Source organism: Megascapheus bottae, chromosome 19 (assembly GCF_031878675.1).
Source record: "Megascapheus bottae isolate mThoBot1 chromosome 19, mThoBot2.hap1, whole genome shotgun sequence".
NCBI lineage: Eukaryota > Metazoa > Chordata > Mammalia > Rodentia > Geomyidae > Megascapheus > Megascapheus bottae.
In genome coordinates this window covers 41,835,180-41,862,625 of record NC_143527.1, presented here as the reverse complement: position 1 = coordinate 41,862,625, position 27,446 = coordinate 41,835,180, and the positions used below count along the sequence as shown (strand labels likewise).

Genomic DNA, 27,446 nt, shown 5'->3' with positions numbered 1-27,446 from the left:
TCTTGCATCTTGCTGACCTGGTGCTTCATTGTAGACTATGGAACAGAAAGGTAATCTGGCAGTCTGGTTTAAGGACCATTGGAAGGAACATAGATACTGGAAAAATCAAAATATTTGTGGGTAACAGTTTTTACTCAGGCTTACCAAAATAGCATGACTCATGAGAAATGATTTTATACTTTTTAAATTCAAAATTTATGAAATATTATAGAAGTCCACATAGCATGGAAACAAAATGTTTACCTCACTCTACTATTCTCATTTGCTAATAGTAGCTATTAAAAATGCTGGAAATGGTTGCTTAATCCTGTAGATTCATCGTTGTCTAGGGTTGCCTAAGGCAGAAACTGTGGAGTTGGACTGAAGGACATTGTGTTTGAGACAGTCCTGGCAGAAAAAATTAGCAAGGGGCCGGGAGTTTGGCCTAGTGGTTAAAGTGCTTGCCTAGCATGCATGAAGACCCAGGTTCGATTCCTCGGTACCACATACAGAGAAAAAAGCTGGAAGTGGTGCTGAGGCTCAAGTGGTAGAGCTCTAGCCTTGAGAAAGTCCAAGGACAGTGCTCAGGCCCTGAGCTCAAGCCCAGGACTGGCAAAAAAAAAAAAAAAATTAGCAAGACCTCATCTCAGTAAGCAAACTACCAAAGAAGTGGGTAAGAGGATCAACAGTGTGAGGCCAGTTCTGGGTAAAATACGAGATCATTTCTGACAAAGAATAACAGGAGCAAATTGGGCAGGGAGTGTAGCCCAAATGTTAGAGTACCCCACTTAGCAAGTTCAAGGCCCTAAGTTAAAAAACCCTAGTGCTACAAGAAATTATTTATTCTTGTAGTTAGTTTGTAAGCACATATAGTATTGGATATATTTATATTTTGTATAAAGACTTTTATACATGCACTGTATTTTGCAACTTGCCTTTTTAATCTTAATTCCAGAGCTACCTCATTTTGTATAACTGCATGCCAGCATTTCATTAAGCTGACAATTTGCAAGGCAGTGTTCTAAGCTGTGTGTGTATATGTGCTTTATTTACTTTAATCTCTTCCCAAGAGTCTTAAGAGCTACTAGGTATATGATTATCCCTGTCTGTAGAGGAGTTGACTGGCCTAGAGAGATTGATGTGATCATGTAACTCATATTACTGAACCCTTTTCTGACTTCAGACACAGCCCTATTAACCTCTTCTTTATGTACAGATTATGCTGCTTCCCACTTTTCACTAAATTGTTGTCATTGTTGAAAGCTCTTTTTTGAAATCTCACCTGAGGACCAGGCTCTTAATAAGCATGCTCACCTGTTTACATTTATTATCATTTCTGATATGTTTGGATTCATTTTCATATGTTTCTAGTTCCCTCCACCCCTTTTTTGTCTCCCTAGAAGACTCCCTGTGGCAATGGCATGCATGCATTTCTTTATTATTATTATTATTTTTTTTTTTGGCCAGTCCTAGGGCTTGAACTTAGGGCCTGAGCACTGTCCTTGGACTTTCTCAAGGCTAGAACTCTACCATTTGAGCCTCAGCACCATTTCAGCTTTTTTCTTTGTATGTGGTACCAAGGACTCGCACCTGGCTCTTCATGCATGCTAGGCAAGAACTCTACCAGGAGGCCAAACTCCTGGCCATGCATGCTTTTCTGTACAGAAACATTCAGCTGACATAGCAAAGCTGGTGTCTGTCTGTAGGAGCTACTATCTTTAGTTTGCCCCAGTCCTCAGTGGACTGTTGATTGCATCTGTCTGATTCAAGGGTAGGGTCCAGATTAAAAAATGTCTTCAGATAACCTGATTATCAGATAGATTTGAAATGATTTGAGCTGATTTGTTTTGGTGTTGGCACTGAAGTTTGAACCCAGGGCTCAAGGCTAGTACTCTACCACTTGAGCCACACTTTACTTCTGCCTTTTTGCTATTTAGTTGGACATAAGAGTCTCACAAACTTTCTGTCCTGGCTGACTTGTGAACCACAATCCTCAGATCTTTGCTTCTGGAGTAGCGAATATTACATGTGTGAGCCACAGGTGCTGGGCTTGAGCTGATGTTTGGTGGATTTTTCTACATTGAGACAAACTTAGTTAAAAATTGTAAAGTACAACATTGGTTGCCCAGTGATCTATTTACTTATAAGGGCCATAGTTTCCTAATTTGGAGAAACATACCACAGTTTTGGCTTTTTTCCCCCCTTTTAATTGAAAGATAACTACTTTTACTATTTTACTGACACCAGAGAAGCAGTGCTAAATTTTCTTTCTCTCTTATTTAAATAATTTTTCAAGCTTTCCCCTGCACTTCCCATGTGTTCTGCGAGAAAGTTCTTGGTAAAACCTGCCTTTGTGCCTTTCTGCCATCCATGGTTGGCTTAGGCTTCCCCATTTCTTCATGTCCAGGTTCTTTCTCTAAGTCAGTGTTTCTTGAGATTGACTGGCATACAAAGGCCTTGAATTTATTTTGGTCTTTGCTGTGTACATAATGGCTTCTTGACATTGAGTCATCTATGGAGTTAGGAAACTCATTTGCCTGAAGGAGCATACTTCCTGGGAATGTGAACCTTTAGAGTTGCCGGCAGTTAATGAAACCTGTGATTGAGAAGTAGCTCATCAGGTTCCATGCTGGCCTTCTGCTGAGACAAACATTTGAAACACCAGGTTGTCTCTCCTAGGGAATTTTCTTTCAATAGATGTATTCAAGGATAAAAGCTGGAATAGTATTTTTGAATTTTATTAGGTTAAAGTAAATAGACTGTGGTTTTTTACTTTTTATAATTATTGTCTTTTAAACATGGCTGTATTATTTAACTTTTCAGTGCCATGTTTTTCAAGATTAAGGGTCTCATGGAGCCTTAATTAATGGTTTCTAATCAAGTGCTTTAAGCAACTTAAGATGAAAGTCACTTTTGTTCAAAGTATGATGTAAAAGTGTGTTAAATAAGTAGTTTGACAACTTTCTATGAAAATGACAAACCTACAATCATTGACTGTGATGTCATGGCTGCTTTTGTTATTTTCATGACATGGGTTATGTTTGTTCTCTGGTCTCTTCTGATCTCACCTGTGGAAATTTTCTTTTTTGCTACTGAAGTTTGAACTCAGGACCTCTACCACTTGGACCAAGCCCTGGCCCTTTTTTTGCTTCAATTATGCTGTGATTAGGGTCTCAACTTTTGCCTGAACTGTAATCCTCCTATTTATGCTTCCCATGTAGCTGAGATGACATAGGCATGCCACTACCAACCTTTTGTTAATTGAGCAAGGGGTCTTAATAAAAATTACATCTGGCTCACTCACAAATTCTTTATCATTTTCCTTCATTACTTACCCTGGAAACTAAGTGATGTATTCACTTCCTTTAGTAATTCAGCAGCATTTATAGCATCCCTGCTGTGTTTAAGGTAGTGTGCTGTGAACAGAAGATAGCTCTGCCCTTAAGGGTAAACAGATGAATAATCTGGAAATAAGGAAAGTGAACTCTGTCTCCTCAGAGAAAGTCCTTTCTTGTCTTCATCTCCTACAGGTCTATTCTGGTTAGAGAACAAGGTTATCTTACATTTACGTAGACCTTTCTCATCAACTGTATCAGTTGATACCAGAAAGACTTGGTCACTTTGTTGTATAATATTAATCACAATTGAAGTTTTAAAGTGTTTTTTAGGCCCTACCAACCTGTCTTTATTCAGGCCTCTAGACTGAAATGTGCCCCAGATTTCTAAGCTTTGGCCTTTCCCCTGTTTTTTCTGTGTTTGTAACCTGTCCACAGGCTCATCACACTACATTGTTTCTTTCACCAAACCTGGTCATCTGGCAGCTTCATCTCATAGGTATCTTTTACAATTTAAAATTAGATGCAATTAACATTCTACTTCCTTAGTCACACTGTATACATTTCATGAGGTCAAAGGCCAGTTATGCCTAGTGGGTATATCATGAGGCAGCATAAATATAGAACATGATACCCTCGAAAGTTCTGTTACACAGTACTATATCTCAGATTAAAATATAAAGCATACTATCTACACAATACTCAGAGTAGAATACAGAGCATTTTATTTACATTTACGCATTCAGCTAGGCTGTGCTCATCAAATCTATACTTTAAACCATTGTTTTAGACACATTATGCTAGGATCTTAGCCATTTTCCATTTTCTGTCTTAGTTTTCTTTACCAATATCTTAAAAATGTTCTCTCTCAACATGGTACTTAGCTTTCAGTTCTTTTTGATTCTATATCATTCTGCACCACTGATCCAGGTAGTTGTCATAATGTTTATTGGTGTGGATTTTCCATATTTTTCTTGATGTACAATTTCTGTATCATGTAATTTGCCCATTTAAAGAGTATAGTTCCTTATTTTTAATCTATCCATAGAGGTGTGTAAAATATAACCACAATCGGTTTTTGAACATTTTCTTCATTTCCAGGAAGATTCTATACTATTAGGAGATATTAACCATGTCCCCTCAGTACTACAAGCTTTCAGCAACCAGTAATTTACTTTCTGGATCCACAAACTTGATAGGTCTAGGCATGTCACATAAACAGAATTAAGCAATAAATGATCCCTGCCACTGGTTTCTTCTGTTAGTTGGAGCCTTCCTAGGATTTGTCTATATTGTAGCATGTATCAGTACTTGATTTTTTTGTACCCAATAATAATGCACTCATATATATATATATATATATATATATATATATATATAGTAGTCTACTCATCCATTCATTTTATAGATTTGGGCCATTACTGTATTTTATAGCCTTAGCTTTAATAAAATTATTATATAAAGAGCTCAGAAGGACTAGCTCAGTGGCAGTGCCCTTGTTTAGCATGCATGAGGTCTCCCATACAAAGAATTAAATAGCCCAAGAATGACCATGTTATAAGGAAAAGTAAACATCTATGTTTAGGTTTTAATTAAATTTTGCTGAAGAAATGAAGACTTGATTGATTTTCTAAGCTGTCATTCTCTAAGCAAGCTTAATGAAATAACTAAGTTCATGCTGTTGAAAAATAAACATCAATGGGATTTATTTAACAGTAAAAGTCAAACAAACTCTGGCCCAGGCACATGCAGACACTGAACAGAGGAGAGTGGGAGGCGGGGGCAGATGCACTTTGAGGGAAATAAGCACAGAGACCTTCCTGAGACCTTTATCTCCATGTGCAGGCCTCAGAAATACCTGTGAAAAAAATGAATTAGGCCTCTTAGAAAGCTCCTACATGAAGAGACACTGGAACTCAGGCACAGGCAAAAACTTCTTGAACAGAGTCCCAGGGTCACAACAGATTGGAGAGAGACTCGACAAATGGCACTACCTAAAAATAAAAAGTTTCTGCACAAAGACATACCTACTTAAGTAGAAAGACAGCCAACCAACTGGGAAAAGATATTTACCAATAATACACCAGACAAATGCTTACTATCCAGTATCTAGAGTAAACTCAAGGAACTAATCCCCCCAAACCCAACAAACCAATTGCTAAATGGGCAAAGGAACTAAAGAGAGACCTATCAAAAGAAGAGGTGAAAATGGCAAAGAAACATGAGAAAATGCTCATCATCCATGGTCACAACAGAAATGCAAATAAAAACAACCCCATACCCCATACCCCAATACCACCTTACCCCCATTAGAATGACCAATATTCTCAACTCAGACAATGACAAATGCTTGTGGGGTTGTGGAGAAAGAGGAACCCTACTGCGCCGCTGGTGGGAATGTAAACCAGTTTAGCCACTCTGGAAGGCAGTTTGGAGGTTCCCAAAAAACTAAAAATAGACCTTCTCTAGGACCCAACCATACCACTCCTGGGCATCCACCCTGATCATCATAACCCAGGATATGATAAGGACACCTGCTTAGCCATATTCATCTGCACCAAACATTTTTTTCTAAGTCTTTCCATTTCTTTATAAGTGGTACAGTATCACTCTTTATAATGGATGAGTAAAATTTCATTATGTATATATGTCACATTAGTGTCTCAGGCTTTTGCAATGGACTTTATCACTGTTTTCAGAAACTGTGGCTATTTTAAGTAATGTGTATTTCTCTTTTTTCATAGAAAAAATATAGGGCTTTATTTTATATTCTTATTAGCATCATTGAAGCTACTAAAATAATTTTATAATACTTATTTATAAGCACATTTTCTTTTCTGTAGCTATGATTTAATTCCTATTTGTTGATAAACTCAAATTCAATAAGAAAATAGATGACACATTAAATAACATTAAATACATGTTAAATACCATTGAGAGGAAAATTTAGGGAGTAACACTTAAGTCATTCCTAAACTTTTGCACTTGCTAAGTCCAGTACTTCTTATGTTATCTGCCTACATGAAACTTCCTTGCATTACTTTTGAAGTAAGTTAATCAGTTTCTCCAGAAATCATACAAGGATTTTGATAGGGATTACTCTTGATTTTAAACCCATTTGGAGATAGTTGTAACTTTTAGTCTCAATTCATGAACTTGGCACTCTTCTCCATTTCTTCAGATCAATAGTTCTTTCTAGTAATGTTTTATAGTTTTTAGTGTCAGGATCCACTATGATAAGTTATTTTCCAGGAAGCTTGCCTATTCTTCTGAAGCTGTCAGGTTCTTTGTAAGTACTGCTTTGGTCGCAGCTCACAAATTTTGTTCTTTTAATGCTTTATTGTCATGAAGTATTGTAAAATTTCCTAGAGTTGTTTATGGGACTGACATACTGCCTATTAAAGAGGCAGAGCAAGCGGTACCTAGATATGGGTTAATTTTGTAGGACTTGGGAATGTTGCTTGTTAATTGAGTCTGATCTTATTTTATTGAAGAACATATTCACTGATATTTCCTCAAATATATTGGATTTGTTTTCATGACACAGGAATTTTCTTGTAGAGAACGTTTGATTAGCCTGCAGTTTGGGTATAATGAATAGTTTGCATAGTTGTTGGGAAAGTCAGATATACATCAGGGAAAGGACAGGATGGGAATAGCTCAGCCCATGGTAGGTAGGAGAGGAAGTATCACTGAGCTGCCATTCAAAGTCTTGGTAGAGGTTCATTGTCTGACAAAAATGCAGGGGAAAAGAGCTTTGAACAGAAGGTGATATGAATAAAGAAAGGTCCAGTATGAAAGGCACAGGGGAGCTGAGAGGCTTACAGTGACATGTGAATAAATTTATGATATAGTTACACAGTCCTCAATAAGGAATGTCAATGAGGAAGTAACCTTGCCACTTAAAGCAGCGGGGCTGGGAATGCAGCTCCACTATAAGAGTATATAAAAACACAAGGTTCTGGGTTGATTTTCAACAAAGAAAAGAGGCACTGGTGACTTTTTATCTGTATCCTAGTTGTTCTGAAGGCCAAGATCTAGAGGATCATGGTTTGAAGCCAACAAGGGCAGAAAACTGCAAGAGTCCCTATCTCCAAACCAGCAAAATGAGAGCTGGCAGCATGGTTCAAGAGGTAGAACAAGGCCCCAGAGCCAGGAGTGTAGCCTAGTGGCAGAGTGCTTGCATGAAGCCCTGGGTTCGATACCTTGGTACTGTATACACAGAAAAAAAGCTGGAAATGGTGCTGTGGTTCAAGTGGTAGAGTGCTAGCCTCGAGAAAGATCAAGGACAGTGCTCAGGCCCTGAGTTCAAGCTCCAGGACTGGGGTGGGGGAGGAGGGAGAAGAACAAGGCCCTAAATTCCAACTCTGGTACTGGTAAGAGGGAGGGAAAAAGCAACAGAGCATTGTCTAATTTTAGGGAAAGGGGTCACCCCCTCTTCCCCTGAGAAATTACTAACCTACTTTGAGAATCTAATTTGTCAAACTAAAATTGTGAAATAATTGCTTTATTCATTTCAGTAACTCTGACCTCTTGTCTTTTCTATTGCTTTCAGTTTTCTCTTTTCAATCCCCCCCCCACCCTATACACTATTTAATATGTATTTAAAACTCTGTGGTCATATAAAATATGATCACTGCCTCTCCTATCTCATCACAAGCTGCTACTGTATATTTTCCCATTTCCCTTTTGTGGTAACTTTGTTTATTGAGTTCTGGCACCATTTAATCTTATTATCTTAATTATTTTTTGGTGGTATTAAAGTCAGGGCCTCACACTTGCTAGGTAAGCGCCATACCCCTTAAGCCAAGTTTCCAGTCTCCCTTTGGAAGAAATTTCTGTCATCTGCATGTTTCTGTTAACATGCAGATATACTTGCTGCAGTCCTCAGTGACCTCCCAGACACAAGCGAGTGGGTATATTTTGAACTTTCTCTTATCTCCTTCTACCTTAGACCATGTGACTGCACCTTCCTTCTTGGAATATTTTCTCCTTGCTCTTTGTGATCCCACAGTCTCCTGGTATTGTTTATCCTTCCCTTCAAACTGTGTTCCTCTCTAGTCATCCTCTTCTTAGACTGTTTCATATGCTCTCATGACTTTTCTACTTACAAAAGACAGGATTTGAACTCAGGGCCTGAGCACTGTCCTTGGGCTTTCTCAAGGCTAGCGCTCTACCACTTTGAGCCACAGTACCACTTTCAACTTTTTTTTCTATGTACATGGTACCAAGGAATAGAACCTAAGACTTTGTGCATATTAGGTAAGCACTCTACCACTAGGCCACACTCCCAGCCCAGAATCTACTTTTGATACCATTCATGCTCTCTTGTGTCGCCCATATAGCTTCCTGTATAATAAATGCAGTCTAGTATTATATTTCCCACAGATGTCTGAACTCACCATCCTTCCTTTTTGTCTAGTTTTCTTCACTAGTAAATGCCACCACTGTCTCTAGTAGTATAAGGTAGAAACCCAGGACTCTTCCCTACATCTAATATACTACAAAGTCCCCTTCCTCTTGCTTCCTAACAACTCCATCTCTTTTTTTTGTTGATCAGTCCTGGGCCTTGAACTCAGGGCCTGAGCACTGTTCTTGGGCTTTTCAAGGCTGGAACTCTACTATTTGAGCCACAACACTACTTTCAGCTTTTTTCTATGTATCTGGTACTGAGGAATCAAACTCGGGTCTTCATGCATGCTAGGCAAGCACTCTACCACTCGGCCAAATTCCCCGCCTGATTCCCACCATTTCTACCCTAGTTCAAGGAAGCATCATCCTTACGTTGGATTCTACTATAAAAGGCTCTTATCCTTCAGCATCTCTGCTAGTCCTTTTCTTTTTTACAGTTGATAATCAATTTGTTAACACAGATGGCTCAAGCATCTGCCACAGAGATGGGTTCATTATTGAGGGAAGTCTTCTCCTTAATCATTTCACAAGGTCTATGAAGGTCAGTGAGCTGCGTCTGAATCTTTTCTTTGCTTTTTTGCCAGTCCTGGGGCTTGAACTCAGGGCCTGCACACTGTCCTTGAACTATTTCCTCAAGGTTAGTGCTCTGCCACTTGAGCCACAGCACCACTCCTGACTTTTCTATGTATGTGATACTGAGGAATTGAACCTAGAACTTTGTGCATGCTAGGCAAGCACTCTACCACTAAGCCAAATTCCCAGTCCCAGTGCTTCTGAATCTTCATCTGGGAAGAACTCAAGTATTAGAACCTCCACCACACTGTACCTTTTCTTCTGTGTTGTGGTTATTGTCAGAGTCTTGGCAGGTGCCTGAACCTCTCTGTTCACTTTGAGATTCGTTGCCTTTGGGTCTCTGATCAAGTCATCACACTCTTCAGGGGTTTCACCTTGAGGCTGCTGGGTAATTCTAGTTTCATGAATTAGCACCTCCAGTTACACAGCTGTTTTTCAGGTATACTTAACAACCAGGAGGCCTGGATGACTTCCTGACCAACTTGTTCCTAGCAGAGAGCAAGCTACAGTAAGGCAAGAACAGAAGTGAATGAACCAGGATCTGTACCTGTTGCTGCATCTTTCTCCAGGAAAACAAGCCACTCTGGCCCATCTTCAGCATCTGTGTGTGTGTGTGTGTGTGTGTGTGTGTGTGTGTGTGTGTGTAAGAGAGAGAGGAGAGAGAGAGAGAGAGAGAGAAAGAGAGAGAGAGAATGAGAGAGAGAATATGAATACTGGGATTTGATCCTCAGTTCTCGCCTTCTGAATAGCTAGGATTGTAAGACAATATGTTTTAAAAACTAAAATACCTCATTATTTCCCCCCCCCCCGCAACTAACCTCTTTGTTGTGGGGCTTGAACTCTGGGCCTGGGTGTATTTCCTGAGCTCTTCAGCTCAAGGCTGGAGCTATACCACTTTGAGCCACAGTGCTACTTCAGTTTTCTGGTGGTTAATTGGAGATAAGAGTTTCAAGGACGCTCCTGCTTGGCTGGTTTTGAACCCCAATCCTTAGATTTCAGCCTCCTGAGTAGCTAGGATTACAGGCATAAGCTACTAGTGCCCAGCTTTCATTGTTCTTCATAGTAGTTTTTAAGTTATGGAATAGTTTGAAAGTAGAGTTACCACAGACTTCTTTTCTCCCTTCTATTATTATTACTATTATTGTTATTATTAGGCTTGAACTCAGGGCCTTGTACTCTCAGTCAGGTTTTCAGTCAAGGCTAATGTTTTACCACTTGAGCCACAATTCTACTTCTAGTTTCTGGCTGATTTGTTGGAGGTAAGAGTCTTACTGACTTTCCTGCCAAGGCGGGTTTTGAACTGAGAGCCTCAGCTGTTATCCTCCTGAGTAGGTAGGACTATGGGCATAAAACCACCAGCACCTGGCCCATGTTTTGCATTAGTTGGTATATTTATTACCATTAATCAGCCTTATAATATGTTATTGACTGAAGTCTATAGAATAGTAGGGCTCACTTTTTTGTGTTCTGCATTGTCAATTTTCACACATACCTAGTGGCATATGTCCAGCATTACTGTGTTCTATCGAAATACTACATGGTAGTATCCCTGCCCCAAAAACTCTCCCTCTACCTAATTATCCCTGTATTCTCCTGAATCCCTTGCAACCCCTTTTTTTGTTTTCTGCATAGTTTTGCCTTCCCCAGAATGCCATGTAGTTAGACGCATACAGTAAGTCTCTTTTCATGTTGTCTTTTAGTAAAAGGCTTTTAGAGTTTTCTTAAACCTTTCAAAGGCTTGGAAGCTCTTAGGTTTGAGATTGATTTTTGCGCTCTCCTCTGCCTCCTCTTCATTGTTAAGAATGGAGTCCAGGACTTTGCTAGGCAAACACTCTAATCACTGAAATAGTCCCTACTCTTTACCTGTGCATAATATTCTGTTATCTGGAGATGGTCACATGTTTGCCTACTAGAGTGCATCTTGACAAATTCCAAGTTTGAACAATTATGAAAACATTTGCAGATTTTGTGTGGACATGTTTTTAATTTGAGTAAATGCCAAAGAGTACAACATCTGGGTCATATGCTAAGAATATGTTTAGCTTTGTAAGAAACCACCTTCCCTGCCTTCCACATTGGCCGTATCATTTTGCACCCACAGCATCAGGGAGTACTAGTTGGCAGTTTGTAGGTCTTAGATTCTTGGTAGGGTGAAGAGAGAGGTTCACTTGAGCCCATCATGTCAGCATCACCCTAGGCAACTAGCAAGATTTTATCTCAAAAGTTTCCTTACTCAAGGAAACTTGGTTTGATGGTGTCAGCTTTTCCATTAACCATTCTAGTAAGGGGTGTGTTGGTATCTTATTGCTCTAATTTGCACTTTCTTATATCATGTGATGTATAGCTTCTCCCTATACGCTCATTTGCTATCAATGTATCTTCTTTGATAAGTACAATACTCACATAATTTGTTGGTGTGTTAATTGGGTTGTTTTCATATTGTTTTAAGAGTTCTTTATATATCTAGGGTATATAGTCGCTTTTCTGATAGGTGTTTTGCAAATGTTTTTTCCCAGTCTGTGGTTTATCATTTCCTCAGTTTAAAAAATGCCTTTCACAAGACTAAAAGTTTTAATTTTCATAAAATCTAGCTTTATTTTTATCTTTAAATGATTGTGCTTTTGTATGGTGGCTCACTCTTATCTCCAATTAACCACCAGAAAACAGGAAGTGGTGCTGTGGCTTCAGGGGTAGGGTGGTAGCCTTGAGCTGAAGAGCTCAGGGACAGCGCCCAGGCCTAGAGTTCAAGTCCTACAACAGACAAAAAAAAAAAGATTGTGCTTTTGATATTGTACCTGAAGATTCATCAGCAGACCCAGGATCACCTAGCTTTCTCCAATGTTTTCCTCCAGAAGTCTCATAGTTTGAATCTTACCTTTTAAGCATGTGATCAGTTTGGGTTAATTTTTGTGCAAGGTTTCAGATCTATGTCTATACCTATGGTTGTCCAGTTGCTGCAGCCCCATTTGACAAGTCTGTGTCTCATCTCCATTGTATTACCTTTGCACCTTGGTTAAAGATCAGCTGACTGTGTTTATGTGGCTTTTCATGGGCTTTCTATTCATTCTTTTGCCAGCATTAAAAATGAAAATCGGGTCAGACCATCCTACTTTCCTAAACCCTCAGGCTCATATTGCTTTAATTTGATGAGTACCCAGGTCCATAGAAATTCTTTCTAAAACCCTATTATCACTGTGGTGCCCTCACACTTTAGCCCTGTTTTATCCCTCTCACTAGACATTAGGGTTTTTATTTTGTTTTGTTTCATTGTTTTTGCCAGTCCTGGGGTTTGAACTCAGGGCCTGAGCACTGTCCTTGGGCTTTCTCAAGGCTAGAGCTCTACCACTTGAGCCGCAGTACCACTCCTGGCTTTTTCTATGTGTGTGGTACTGAGAAATTAAACCTAGGTCTTCATGCATGCTAGGCAAGCACTCTACCACTAAGCTAAACCCCTGGCCCCTAGCGTTTTTCAGTGACTTTCATGTTTTTTTCTAACCTGTGGTCCTCTACCCTTTCAGCCACCTCTCTTCACAACTGTTTTTCCACCCCTGCTCCTGGTCTCAGTTACCCTGCCTCTCTTCGAAGGGGCTTTCCTGCTCTTCATGCTGGATTAGAGCCTCCAGAAAGTGCTCCCATGGCTCCTTTCTCCCCTAATATCGTAATGTTTAGCACTGCCATACTGTTTCCCTAAGACAGAAGCTCTGGGAAGGCCAGGACCTTGTCTGTTGTCTTCATTACTGTGCCCAGCATATTTTGCTGTGTTGACTAAGTTAACAAAAGTCATGAATGATGAACATTAATTAGCTTGTCAAATGGAGAAACACACACATGTGTATGTGTCTGTGTCTGTGTGTGTTACTAGGGTTTGAACTCAGGGTCTTCTGCTTGCTAGGCAGACACTCTTACCACCTATGTGGTAAGAGTCTTGTGTTGTTCCTGGACAGGCTTGAACTGCAATCTTTCTATTTATACTTCCTGTTTAGTTAGGGTGGCAAGCATGCATCTTTACACTCAGCTTTTATTAGAGGTTGAGATAGAGTCTCATAATCTTTAGTTTTTGCCTGAGTCTGTCCTTGAACTACACTTTGCCAATCTCTTTCTCCCAAGTACCTAGGATTACAGTCATGAGCCACCACATATAGTATGTTTTTCTTTTAAAACTAAGATTGAGTAGATATGAGATTACAGTAGTTAATATTCAGAGATCACAGCAAGATATGAGGGGTCTTTTGTAATATTTTTGTGGAGTTCAGTCTTTATAAAGATGGTAGCTTGGCACTCATGCTTGTAATCCTAGCTCCTCATGTGCCTGCAATCTGGAACATTATTGTTTAAAACCAGCCCTGGCAGAAAACCCTGAGTTGTAGAGTGCCCGTAAAGCAAGCAAGCCAGGAAAAACTGGAACTGGCCAAAAATTAATAATAAAAATTAGGTAGTAATAGGTTGTAATCTAGGTCAGCATGTGAAAAGCATCCCTGGCTGTCTGAAGTGCTTCTTAGGCCTGTCCCGATCTAGACTGAAATGGACTTTCTGCAGCTAAAGAAAGCATGCCCAGTGTGCCCAGTGCTGGGTGTGATATATAATGCAACAGATGGCAGACTTCAGATTTTAAATAATTTCACTAAGTTTTAATGATTAACAGGATCAAATAATTTTGAAGCAAATGTAAAACCCATCACTAGTCTTGAAAACTCACTTACAAGCTAAAAGGCATTCAACTGTTGTGTGGGGTCAGTGACTTAGCCACTATGACTGACTAAAGTGTTATAACCTAAAGTGCTGCAACTTAATGAGCATTCTCAAAATCCAAATACTGAATTTGGTGTATTTGTGAAAATATTTGGTGTGACATAGGGAAGGTGTTTATCTGATGTGTTCTCTGAAGATTATACTATTCACAGACAGGATTTATTCTGGATGACACATTTTAGACAAATGTTTGCAAACTAGGAGGTGTTCAGGTGTGCACATCAGTGATAGAGTAGAATGATGGACATGAGGAATTCCATAGCTAAGCCAAGATGACATCCTAGCCTCTCCTGTCTCTGTCTTCATCTCTGAGTCTCCCACTCAGTCTTCTTCATTTCCTGTATTGAGATTTCCACTCAGGGTCTCATGCTTGCTAGGCAACCATTCTACTACTTGGACCCTGCCCCCATCCATGTTTTACTTTAGTTATTTTTCAAGTAGGCTATAGTCACATTTTGCTTAAGGCCAAGGTCACACCAGCCCTCTCCTTCTACCATCTCCTGTATAGCTGGGTGACAGATACACATCACCATGCCTGGCTTACTTGCTGAGATGGAATCTGTCTAAAATTTTCCTAGGCTGACTCTGCTTCCCAAGTTGCTGGGATTGTAGGCATAAGCCACTACACTCAGCTGACATCCTGTTTCTTTAATTATTAGCTTTCTAACTTAATTTATTGATTTTCTTCATGTTCCATTCTCTTTTCTTCCTTCTATTCTTCTACTCTCTTATTTTCTTTCTTTCTTTCTTTCTTTCTTTCTTTCTTTCTTTCTTTCTTTCTTTCTTTTTTTTTTTTTTTTTGCCAGTCCTGGGGCTTGAACTCTCAGGGCCTAGGCATTGTCCTTGGACTTTCTCAAGGCTAGAACTCTACCAACTGAAACACATCACCACTTCCAGCTTTTTCTGTGTATGTGGTACCGAGGAATTGAACCCAAGGCTTTTTGCATGCCAGATGAGCACTCTGCCACTAGGCTACACTCCCAATCCCCTCCCTCTACTCTTCTGTTGAGACAGGGCTTGCTCTGTTATCAAGAGACCCTTCTCAGCTCAGCTTCCCAAGGACAGCTAAGACTATCATTAGGCACCACTGTGCCTCATTTTAGTTTCTTGTTGTTAAAGTAAAGAATAGCTTCTGCTTCACAGGATTGTTGTCCTGTAGTAAAACACCTTCCTAATGAAACTTTACCCAATTGTAAGGAGAGTTTATTTATTGAGTTGGCAATAGGCTTTGAAGAATTGAAGGCATTTTGTTTCAGTTTTGCCTTTTGAATGTTGAGGCTGGCTGAGTGCGGTGCTGGTTTGGAGGCATGCTGGGGAAGGTGGGAGCAGTCAGTGTTCTTTGGCTGTCAACTCAATTGCCAGCCCTGTGCTTTTTCACCTTGACAAGGTCATCTCCATTCATCTGATTGGGCTTTCGTGCTTTGGCTGTTTGCTAGTGTCAAACAAAGATTTCAAAGCACATACTCTGCCCCTGACCTAAAGAAGTTTACCTTCTTGCATAGGATACAGATATGGACTCGAATGTTTTGGAAAGTGAAAGGCAGAAAGAAGAGTGTGGTGACGGGAAGACTTTGCAAGGTCCAGGGTTTGCTTTTTTTTGTTTATTATCTTCAGGTATAGAAAGGGGTGTCAGTTCAGCATATCACTTTATGAATACACTGCATCTTGATCAAGGACATCCTTTTCATCATTGTCCCCCCAGGTTAGGCTTTAAAACCAAAGGTGCTTCACTTGTTCCACTTAATTTTAAGACCTTACACTGTGATTCTTGTTCACTTTAATGAATAGCTGACAGTCTAGGAACCAGTGGGATCAGACTGAAGGGTGAACTTCCAGCTGTTGTGAGGTGCTGCTGACTCAGATGTTTTATGTCTAAAGCTGCTGTTTCTTTTTGGTTTTCTTAATGCTTCCACATGTTTTTGCCAGTGAGCTTCTAAAATTAGTGTGAGTAAATAGCTGTCTGTGGAAGTTGGGACGTCTCGATATCCTTATGTTTAAATAATTTTTCTCAAATTTCAACAAAATTGGGCACTGGTGGCTTATCCCTGTAATCCCAGCTACTCAAGAGGCTGAGATCTAAGGATCATGGTTTGAAGCCAGCTAGGGCAGGAAAGTACCAATCCTTTTATCTCCAATTAATCTGCAAAAAGCTGGATGTGGAGAGCATTAGCTTTCAGGAAAAAAAAATGACAAGTGAGGTTCTGAGTCTGAGAAAAAAAAAAATAAAGACAGTGTCTGAAGAATTAGGTAATGCTTTCTTTGGCAGAAGGTTCCAAGGTCTGTGTATCCCATAAAAGGGAAGAATGTAAAAATGAAGGAAAAAAAAGCCTGGTCTATCATGCCCTGCCTTACTATGACTTTAAATTTTTATTATTGTTATTATAGAGGTGATGTATAGAGGGGTTACAGTTACGTAAGTCAGGTAAAGAGCACATTTCTTTTTGGACAGTGTCTGTCACCCGTTCCCTCCCTCTCTTCCAGTTTCTCTCTCCCATCCCCACCCATAAGTTGTGCAGTTCATTTCCAACATAGTATCTCCTGGGTACTACTGCTGCATCTGTGCCCCTCTCACCTTCCCAAAGACAGATAAATGAACAAGACAAAAAGGAAAGAAAACAAACACTCTTATCTTTCAAGTCTGTACTAGCGTATATACTTTTTTTTGTGCAAGGCTGGTGCTCTACCACTTGAACTTGATGGTACACTGGAGATAAGAGTCTTAAAGACTTTCCTGTCTGGGCTGGCTTTGAACCAAGGTCCTCAGATCTCAGCATTTTTAGAATCTAGGATTATAGATGTGAACTTCCAGTACCAGGCTTAGATTACTCGTTTGTGTAGACACGAACACCTTTGTCAACGCACCTGAAAGGTGCTGAACTGAAAGTTATATATAAAAAAAAATGGAGTTCTTGAAATTCCATTTTAAGCAAACGGCAATAGTTGTGTGGGATTCATATTATTTTGATACCCAGAAGTAGCTACTTAATTAACAGATTTGTAAATGAGTACTGTTGGCTAAGAGCTCAGGGAGATGTTATTTGCAGTAGGATATAGAGCAGGAACTCTTGTCTTGTGGTAGGGTTGTCCAAGAGAAGTTAGGCATTTCTTCAATGGTGACTCTGGGTAACAAGCCATGTGATTAGCACACTAGCAGAGATCACAGATCTGCTCAGTTAAACTATAGTTATTGAAGATAGCTCATATGTATGCATCACTACTCCAAAATTAGTTGTAACTTCCAACAGATCATGTTAGTAAATGTACTTATAAAGCTTATATGTTGCTGTATAATAATTTTATTTTAATAACTATGTTAGTGTAGTTTCATACTCGTGTTCTAAGCATGTAAAGGTACTGTTATAAGGCAAGATTCTTAGGTTTCATCAGAGTACTAAATAGATTCATTGTCCAAAGGTAATAAACCTCTGGTTTTTGTAACATTTCAGTGAAGGAAAGTAAGAATAGGCTCTTTTTTTCCTTACTCTGCCCCTGCCTGTTAGAAAAAATAAAATGGAAATCCAGTTTTCTTATTATAAAAAGCAAGCTTAAGCCTCGCTTAGGTGTGACTATATAATTAAAACTTTGCATCTTTTTAACTCACAGCCCTCCTTAGAGCCTCAGGTGATTTTACTAAGGTTATTGGTGATAGCACATGTACAAATCCTTGCTTGCAAACCTGTAATTCAAAACAGCCTGAAAGCCAAAAGTTTATTTTCCCTAAGTTTGGCATTCATTTCATTTGGTGGCAAAGTCTAGTGCTGTGACACTTTGTAAATAGTCTTTCTACTGAATGTAAGTATTCATATATTTCACTGTAGGAATGTTGAAACTACAGAGTAGTTTCTTGAACCCATTGGGAGAAATATGAGAGATATGGGATGGTTTTGATTGGTAATCTGAAAACATGTAAATTCTTAACTCATGAAAAAAACTGCCCTCAAAGGTTTCAGATAAGAGCTTGTAGCGCTCCACTTAATAATGTGACCAGAAGTGACAGTGGCCTTGATAACAGTGGTATAATTATCTGTTGTAGTTAGACATTTTTTTTAAAAGTCCTTTAATTCATAGAATGTGCTCAAGTGAAAACTGCCTATATTCACACATAGTTCAAATGGTTTTGCTTGATAATTTGTGTGTGTGTGTGTGCGCGTGCTTGTGTGTGCGTGTGTGTGCATGTATGTGTTGGTCCTAGGGCTGAACTCAGGACCTGGGTGCTGTCCCTGAGCTTTTTTGCTCAAGCTAGTGCTCTACCACTTGTCACAGCTCCATTTCAGGCTTTTGGTGGTTAATTGGAGATAAGAGTCTCATGGACCTTCCTGATCTCAGCCTCCTGGGTAGCCAGGATTATAGGCATGAACCTCTGGCACAGTACAGTAACCTAGGTTTTTGTTTTTGCCAGTCCTGGGCTTGAGCTCAGGGCCTGAGCACTGTCCTTGGACTTTCTCAAGGCTAGAGCTCTACCACTTGAGCCTCAGCACCACTTCCAGCTTTTTTTTTTCTAGTCTGTGGTACCAAGGAATCGAACCCAGGTCTTCGTGCATGCTAGGCAGGCACTCTACCACTAGGCCAAACTCCTGGCCCTAGTTTTTTTTTTTTTTTAAAGAATTTATTAATGTTGAGTTTTACATCATATTTTAAATGACAAGTTTAACAAACAAGTGTTCAAGGAGGGAATCTCTATTTACAATCACTGAGACTTAGTGTTTAGAACTTAATCAAAATTAGGCTAAGGGTTGGTATGTCATAGAAACATATTAATTTAAAAAATAAAACATCATGTCTATAGAGTCATAGGTTTTTATGTCTATATAGTTATGTTTGTATTTCCATTACCATGTCCATAGCTTTGGGTATGCAGTCATTGAGTCTTCGCTCTTGTACTCTTTGGATTTAATAGCCACATATTAAGGATACCATGTGCCTTTTGTTCCTTAGGTCTTGACTTGTCTCACTCAACATGATTCGCTCTAGATTCATCCATTTCCCTGTGAATGCCATTATTTTATCTTGTTTGTTGGCTATGTAGAATTCCATTGTGTATATATACCTCATTTTCTGTATCCATTCATCTGCAGTAGGGCATCTGGATTGTTTCCATCGCCTGGCTATTGTGAAACTGGCCCTAGTTTTTAAAATGAAAATTCTATAAGTTTTCTGAAAAATAGTTATGCTCAATATTTCACTTTGTGTCTGCAATAAGAAACTGCAGTTGATGTAAATGAATCTAATTATGAGATATTTATCATCTATTAAGAGCTAGTACTATATAAGTATGTGTTCCATGCTAAACAAAATAGACAAGACTCCAGGCATTATAGAACTTGAATTTTAGTGGCGGGGATAGCCAGCAAGCATTAAAGTTTGAGGTGCTTATTATTTATTCGCGTGGAAGTGTTGAGTAACAGTGATATACACGTCTGCACCCCAGAGACAAATACGGGCTGGAAATGTAAGGTAAAGAATACCAGGATAGGGCTTGCTGGGAGTTTGGCCTAGGGATAGAGTGCTTGCCTAGCACACACGAAGGCCTGGGTTCAATTCCTTGGTATCACATACACAGAAAAGGCCAGAAGTAGTGCTGTGGCTCAAGTGGTAGAACACTAGACTTGAGCAACAGAAGCATAGGGACAGTGCCCAGGCCCCAAGTTCAAGCTTCAGGACTAGCAAAAGAAAAGAAAAGAATGTTGTGGTGTTGGAAATCATGTACAAGAGCACTCTGTGTATGCAGAATATGTGAGCTGAGGACTCCATTAAGCAATGGCAGAATGGTCACCAGACAGAGGGATGGTGCCAGGAGGAAACTGAGACTTCAGGAGCATTGAGAACAGGTCTGTTGTTGTAGGTGCTGTCAGGCACCCACTGAGGATAAGGATGTGGGAAGACTGTGACTTTATGGTTTCACTGGCTTCAGAACAGATACCCAGTTAGAATGGATTAAACATGGTGGCTCCAGCCTGTTATCGTAGCTACTCAGGAGGCTGAGATCTGAGAATTGTGGTTTGAAGCAGGTCCAGGTAGGATAATTGGAGATAAAACTCTTTTATTTCCAAGAAACCACTAAAAAGCCAGTAGAACTGTGGCTTAAGTGGTAGAGGGCCAACCTTGAGGGAGAATGCTCAGGAACAGTTCCCAGACCCTGAGTTCAAGCCCCAATAATGGCACACAAGAAAAAAAACGAGCAATGAAAGGAGAGGAAGGAGCTGGCTATTGATTTGGAGGAGTGTTTTTGGGGAAAAGAGCACAAGGAGGAGCACAGGGAGTAGTATCAGGGTGGGGCTGGGTTTCGGTGGGAAGAGACTCTTCCTTTTCCACCATAAGAGGAAGAAAGGCCACAAGTGGTGATGATGTGCATCAGATTGTACACTTGAAGGCAGAAAATAAGGGTTTTGTTTTTTTTTCCCCCTAATGACTTATTTTGAGCTGAAACACAGAGACAGAAAAGGGTTGTGGGAAGCCTAAAAACCAAGAAGGTCTAAAATGGCCTTTGTGAAGAATGGTTGAATTGAGGAAAAGAGCAAAGCTTTCTCAGTAGCCCCTGGGTCCTGTCTGTCATTGGTGCTGGCACTTTCTGTGGTTTTATGTTCTCTCTCTTCCTCCCCCCTTCCTCTCCTCCCCCCTCCCCCTCTCTTCCCCCTCCTCCCTCCCTCTCTCTCTTTCTTTCTCTCTCTCTCTCATTAGTGCTGGCACTTTCTGTGATTTTATGCTCTCTTTCTCCTCTCCTCCTCCCCCTCTCTCTGTAATTTCTACAGCTCTAAAGGCTACAAATAGTTATAGGGTCCCCCTAGCATACAGAATTTTCAGTGTGACTCCTTAATTGGGAATAATTACAAGGAAAACTCAGCCTTAATTTTTTCTTAATTTCTGAGGGTTTAATTGTATTAGCTATGATGCTCTGATTTTCAGTGACTGTTCCGAGATTAATTTAGCAAGCTTTATTGCATACATATCACACTGTGGGCTTTGCCATGTTGAAAGTTAAAGTCCCTGTCCTAAGTAGTACCTAAGTGAGGCAGAGTGACTGGTGCTAGGAACACCAAGAGCTTCTGCAGGGAAGCACTTAAAGTGGGCCTTCCTCAGGCTGCCTGCCAGGAGAATGGACCCAGAGTAGCTGTTTGCCTTGGAGCTTCAAGATACACTGTTGGAAGGCATTACTTGAAAAGAGTAGCCAGAGGTTCAGGCCCAGTGAAACAAATACTATATGTTTCAACGAGAAATATTTTTAATGTAGTTTCAACAAGAAATATTTTAATGTAGTTTTATTCTTTAATAGCTAGAAATGAAGAATCTTACAGCATGTTGTGTTCATATGAGATACCAATGTTAAAAAATATTATTTTACTTGGTATGATAGATTTCTGATTTGAATGGAGCTTATTGAATGCCTGTGTGTGTTTAAGGGACATTAAATATGATGGCCTAAACTGTTAGGCTTAACTCACCCCAAATATCCCCTCCTTCTTTTTGATACTGTATAATTTACTTTTTTTTTTTTTTTTTTGGCTGGTCCTGGACCTCAGGGCCTGGGCACTCTCTGAGCTTCTATTTCTGCTGCCTAGCACTGTACCACTTGACCACAGTGCCACTTCTGGCTTTTCTGAGTAGTTTATTGGAGAGAAGAGTCTCAAGAGTCTCGTAGACTTTTACTGCCCCTGTTTCCTTCAAACTGTGATCCTTAGATCTCAGCCTCCTGAGTAGCTAGGAATACAGGTGTGAGGCACCAGCACCCAGCAGATTTACTTCTTTTGAACCACAGAGTTGAATAGTTAAAATGGAATAAGTAAAATTAAATTTGTATGTACTTACTTTGGAGCTAACTTTGTAAATGTTGGAAATGGGTGAGTTAGCGGAAGGGAGGAGAGAGCAGATAACATTTGCTATGTAAGCCAGGCACTATAACTAAGTACTTTCATGCACAGTGAATGTGTTTAGTTGTTTTGTTACTTTTTTTCTTGGTACTGGAGTTTGAACTCAGGGCCCTACTTACTAGGCACATGATTTACCCTTTGAGCCACATCTAGCCTTGGCATTTAGTTTTTGCGCAATCTAAAAATCATTGCTATTAATTTACAGTTGATTTTTGCTGAGCCAGATAACTAGTGGTGAAGGTCAGGATTTAATTTTAAATATTTGATTTCATTGCCTCTGTTCTTAAGGAAAGAAATTATAAAACAAGGAAAGGTCTACAGAATTTTTTATTTATTTTTTTTTTCTGAGCAGAAAAGAGGGATAAAGTAGAAGTTCTTGTACTGGCTAATGTCTAGAGCAGTTTGTGGATATGTTATGTATTTGTTCTGAAGAAATTTGCTAGCTGAAATTTCTTATCTTTCCTCGAATTTAATCATCACATGTGATTGAAATAGAATAGTTTAGACCTAAGTTTAGCTTAAATATACTAAATATGTGCTCTTATAACTAATCCTGTGCAACTGGTCACACTAACGACTTCCTTTCATGTTTCCAGGTTATTGAATCACTGGGAATTATTATCTATAAAGCACTGGACTATGGTTTGAAGGAAAATGAAGAAAGGGAGCTCAGCCCGCCCCTGGAGCAGCTCATTGACCGCATGGCTAACACAGTGGAAGCTGACGGCAGCAATGATGAGGGATATGAGGCTGCTGACGAAGGCCTGGAGGATGAAGAGGATGAAAAGAGGAAGATCTCAGCTATCCGCTCCTACAAGGATGTCATGAAGGTACAGCTGCACTTCATGTATACTCCTTGAATCTCTAAAGTTGTTATCCCTTCTTTTTAAAACTAACTTGAACTCAAGGCCTAGATACTGGCCTTTAGCTTTTTCACTCTAGGTGGGCACTCTACCACTTGAGCCATTAGGGTTTTAGACTTTCCTATCCAGGCTGGCCTCCAACCACAATCCTTAGATCTCAATCTCTTGAGTAGGTAGGATTACAGATATCAGCTAACAGTGCCTGGTGATTTCATTGTTTACAATTTGGCATTTTAGCTTGGAGAATCAATCCCTAGACTTTTGGCACCCTGAATATGACCTTTTATGATCTGTTCTCAGGATCCTTGTCACTACTTCACTGCATCCTGGATGACATTGTGTCTTCAGCTGACTTCTACATTTCCTTCTTCAGAGTGAATAGTGATTGCATGCCCATTATTATTTTTTGATCTTCATGCTAATCAAAACTGGCCTATTAATTTCCTACATGGAGAAAAATGTGCTCTGAACATTCAGTTTAACTAAATGAGAGGATGAACAATTGCTGAGACAATTGACAAGTAAACTTAAAGTTTTTAATTTTATAAAACCCATTATTCATGACCATAGAGAGAACATGAGAATTTGTGGGTTGGTTAGTAGATTGAAAACCTCAGTTAGTGAATCAACTTTAGACTTTGTTAAAGAGAAGACAAGAATTAACTGAAGAATTGTAACTGTTTTCTTATTGATTGTTGAAATGTGATACTATGTTTAAATAATACAAATACTGGGATGTTTAGGGTCTGGGAGACAATTTTCAGTTCCTAGTGAATAAGACTATAGCAAACATACATAGCTCCTGCCTGTATTTATGGCTATTAATTATAACGGAGAGAAGCATAACAAAATTTATGCATAAATATACAGTTACACAACTTTTTGATTCATTCCGGTGATCTTTGCCATTGATTTCAGATCCAAATAAATTGGAGATACACATTTGTCAGGAATTTGAACATGTGCCTCCCTTCAGTTAAAAATATAGCATCTAAAATATTTGTAATTCTGTTTCTTTTTAAAAAATCTACTTTTTGTTATTATAAAGGTGATGAACAGAGGGATTATATTCATGAGTCAGGTAATGAGTACATTTCCTTTGTACAGTGTCTTCTGTTCCTTTACTATCCCAGTCCCTCCAGTTTATTTCTTGAAAAACAGATATAACTAAGCAAGGGCCTTCTAAAAGTATTTTTTTTCCAGTCCCAGGACTTGTGCTCAGGGCCTGAGCACTGTCCTTGGACTTTCTCAAGGCGAGAGCTCTACTACTTGAGCCATAGCACCACTTCCAGCTTTTTTCTATATGTGGTACTAAGGAATTGAACCCTGGTCTTCGTGCATGCTAGGCAAGCACTCTACCACTAGGCCAAACTCCTGGCCCCTGAAAGTGTTTTTTTAAACTATCATTCTATTCTTAAAAATTAATTTTTGGTGGTCCTGGGGTTTGAACTCAGTTACTCTACTGCTGACTGAGCATCCAGCCCCTTGAGCAGTGATTATTTTTTAGATGGTCTCTCACTTCCTGCTCAGGGGTGTGACTGGTCTACAATTGCCTGTTAGGATTCCTGTCATGGTGATGACACTCCAGCTTCTTCTGGTGAGATGGAATCTCTAGGACTTTTCTGCCAGGACTGGTTGATCTTCTGTTCTCAGCCTCCCAGGTGCCTAGGATTACAGGCATGAACCACCGGTGTCCTGCTTTAAAATTAAGCTGCTATTTATAAATATGTGCCTGAAAAGAAGTCATTATAGATATTAGTAAGAAAAGGAGCTTTGGGAGTGAACAGTGATGATAGTGCAGAAAAGAAAGGGGGACGACAAGCCTGCAGACAGAGAATGAGTAAGAGAGGAGACAGTGGGTAGAATGGAGAGTGGAGGAAGTGGTATAGCAACTAATGTGTCGAGAAATGATTGCAACCAGTAGTCTATGCTAAAGCTCTTTGTGTAAGATCAGTGTAAAACTCTGTTTTACCTTTTGAAATGTTCAACAACCGTCGTTTTTTATGCCTTCCTAGTTCTGGGAGATTTTTTTTTTTTTTTTTTTTTTTTTGCCAGTCCTGGGCTTGAGCTCGGGGCCTGAGCACTGTCCTTGGACTTTTTCAAGGCTAGAGCTCTACCAATTGAGCCTCAGCACCACTCCTGGCTTTTTTCTAGTACATGGTACAAGGAATCGAACCTGGGTCTTTGTGCATGCCAGGCAAGCGCTCTACCACTAGGCCAAACTCCCGGCCCGAGATTTTTTTTTTTTTTTAATCAGACAGATTGCCACAAGAATGTTAGGGTTCCTGATTTGAGAACTAACTCTTAGGCTGGAGATATGGCTCAATGATAGAGCCCCTATGTACCAAGCATAGGTCCCTGAGTTCAAACTCAAGTAACCACCCTCTCAAAGATAAAGTGAAAGGTAAGTTAAGGGAACAACAGTGAAACAGTATCCACTAGCTGTGTAGTGCCTAAACAATGATTCGTTACCTTTGTGCAAATTAGCAAAAGCCTTTCTTTATTCAAGATAACTTTCTTCCATCTCTGAGACAACTGTAAGACATGTAAAATGATCTTGTCTGATTTTTGGAGGTTGTACACTCACCGGCAGTCTTCACAGTGGGAGGTGTGGCCCATTGTGTGAAGGTACAATGCTCTGAGCGAGGCAATTCTGTTTAAATTTTAAGATTGGCTTTTCCATTGGCTGATTAAAAGGCTTTTAGGATTCTGAGATTGCAGTTTGTAGGTAACTTTAGGTCAGGTTGCCATCTTAACCATGTTAGAACTTTTTTTTTTTTTTGCCAGTCCTGGGCTTGAGCTCGGGGCCTGAGCACTGTCCTTGGACTTTCTCAAGGCTAGAGCTCTACCACTTGAGCCTCAGCACCACTTCCAGCTTTTTTCTATGTATGTGGTACCGAGGAATCAAACCCGGGTCTTCGTGCATGCTAGGCAAGCACTTTAACCACTAGGCCAAACTCCCGGCCCCCCATGTTAGAACTTCTAATCTAGGAATATAGGATTTGGATCTTTGTTAATGTCACTTGGAATGTTTTGTGGTTTTCAGTGTGTTATTATTCAGTGTTCTTCAGCAATGTGACTTCTTGTTGTTTTTATTGTCATACCAATGCAAAGGCTAACTTATAAACTTTTTCTGCAGTACCAAAAGATAAGCACTGCTTCATCAGGAAAAGCTTACAATTGACAAAGCTTTTATCTATAATTGACAGAAGTTATTAACATGTAATATAACGTACACTTTCAACAGTTGTATTAATGTTGAATTTATTAAAAGAACATCAGTTTTTTTTATTTTTTGATAAAAGGGGGGCTACAGTTACAAAAGTAATGAGGAACATTTTTTTTATTGTGATTAATAGAAGGGTTACATTATATTCACCAGACAGAAGGTGCATCACTTCACAAATGGAACATTTCTTTTTAAACATTGTTACCACTCCCTTGTTTTCTCCTACTCTCCCCTCCCGCTTATTTGTGAAGTTCATTTCCAACATAATGTTACGCTCATCTCTCCCATAGATATGTGCTGCTCACCTCCCAGCCGAGTCAGAAGCTCCGAATCATTACCAGGCCGTGTGCCGTGCATTGTTTGCAGAGACCATGGAACTGCATACATTTCTGACCAAAATAAAGAGTGCAAAGGAGGTAAGCACAGCTGCCATGATGTTTATTAGTATTGCAAAAGACAAACCTTTTTTTGTTTTACTATTTTAAAATGCTATTGATCAAGATACATTGTATTTATAAACTGACATGCTTTTGAACCCCCACTATACAACTGAAGATAATATTTAAAAAATAAAATTAAAAAATAGAGTGAAATATTTACTTCCATCCTTTTGAAGTGCTGAAGCCATTTAGAAAAGAAGTTAGTTAGGAGATAGATACTTCAAAGTAGGCTTTGGAAAAAGAATGTCTGAGCCAGAGAGAGTATACTTTAGTGTTGGAGAAGAAGAGGGATAAAGAGAGAATATGCAGGCCAGGAGTTTGGCCTAGTGGTTAAAGTGCTTGCCTAGCATGCACGAAGACCCAGGTTCTATTCCTTGGTACCACATATATAGAAAAAGCCGGAAGTGGTGCTGAGGCTCAAGTGGTAGAGCTCTAGCCTTGAGAAAGTCCAAGGACAGTGCTCAGGCCCTGAGCCCAAGCCCAAGACAGGCAAAAAAAATAAAATAAATAAATAAATAAAGAGAATATGCAGATGTGTGCTCGTGGACTGGGCTTACTATACATGTAGGATGGAGAGAAGAGGTACATGTCATGTTAGGTATGAAATAAGAGGGAGATATAGGAAAAGAGAATATTACAGAAATATCAAACAGAGGCTTTTTTTTGGCAGTACTAGAGTTTGAACTCAGGACTTTATTCTCTTTGTCCAGGTACTCCCCACTTGAGACACACCCCGCCCCTTTTTGACTTGGGTTATTTTTCAGGTATAGTTCTCTGCTTTTTACCTTGGGCTGGCCACACGGCTATGATCCTCAAACCCATGCCTTGAAGTAGAGTGTGTATAGATGTGAGAATACGTGACCTAGCTTATTGGTTGAGATAAACCTCCTGATCTCTGCCTACCCAGTAGCAGAGATTACTGACATGAACCACAGCCCTAGATAGATAGGATATCCTAAGATGAGGAAGCTAGTGTTTACTTCAGCAGCATATACACTGAA

The 27,446-nt window shown here is 39.7% G+C and overlaps 1 protein-coding gene across 4 annotated transcripts in view; it reads left to right on the top strand.

Annotated features, from left to right (window-relative positions):
* Spire1 (spire type actin nucleation factor 1) overlaps positions 1–27,446 on the top strand; it is a 141,172-nt gene that overhangs the window by 53,408 nt on the left and 60,318 nt on the right. For all 4 annotated transcript variants that reach the window (XM_090353434.1, XM_090353435.1, XM_090353436.1 and 1 more), the window contains exons 3-4: positions 22,510–22,743; positions 26,296–26,421. In XM_090353434.1, coding sequence (XP_090209560.1) covers positions 22,510–22,743; positions 26,296–26,421 — 360 coding nt within the window. The remainder of the gene's footprint in view (positions 1–22,509; positions 22,744–26,295; positions 26,422–27,446) is intronic.